General features: G+C 66.8%; 1 protein-coding gene across 1 annotated transcript in view; it reads right to left on the bottom strand.

Annotated features, from left to right (window-relative positions):
- Positions 1-250, bottom strand: part of ADAMTS2 (ADAM metallopeptidase with thrombospondin type 1 motif 2) — a 207,496-nt gene that overhangs the window by 11,246 nt on the left and 196,000 nt on the right. Inside the window, 1 exon segment of the mRNA XM_027771447.1 lies at positions 1-53. This exon segment is cut by the window's left edge and continues 12 nt beyond it. Within this exon segment, the coding sequence (XP_027627248.1) occupies positions 1-53 (53 nt within the window).

Below are 250 nucleotides of genomic sequence, written 5' to 3'. Positions count from 1 at the left end.
TGCCTGAACCCCCGCAGGTCTGGCTGCATGGCTCCCACTCGCCCGTAATCCACCTGCAGGGCAGAGCAGCGCACGGTCAGCTCCACGGCCCTGGACAGCCCGCGCCCCGCCAGGGCCCCCTTTCTTATCCTCACAAAGATGCCATCAGGCAGGCGTGCACAAGGCAAATGAAGGCCCATCGTCCCAGGCACGTAGATCTGGAATCCCACCGTGCCCACTGCGGGAGGCCAGTGCTACGGCAGGGGGGGCC

Source organism: Tupaia chinensis, unplaced genomic scaffold (assembly GCF_000334495.1).
Source record: "Tupaia chinensis unplaced genomic scaffold, TupChi_1.0 Scaffold000214_1, whole genome shotgun sequence".
Taxonomy (NCBI): domain Eukaryota; kingdom Metazoa; phylum Chordata; class Mammalia; order Scandentia; family Tupaiidae; genus Tupaia; species Tupaia belangeri.
The sequence above is the reverse complement of the archived record's forward strand: the minus strand, read 5'-3'. Positions and strand labels throughout refer to the sequence as shown.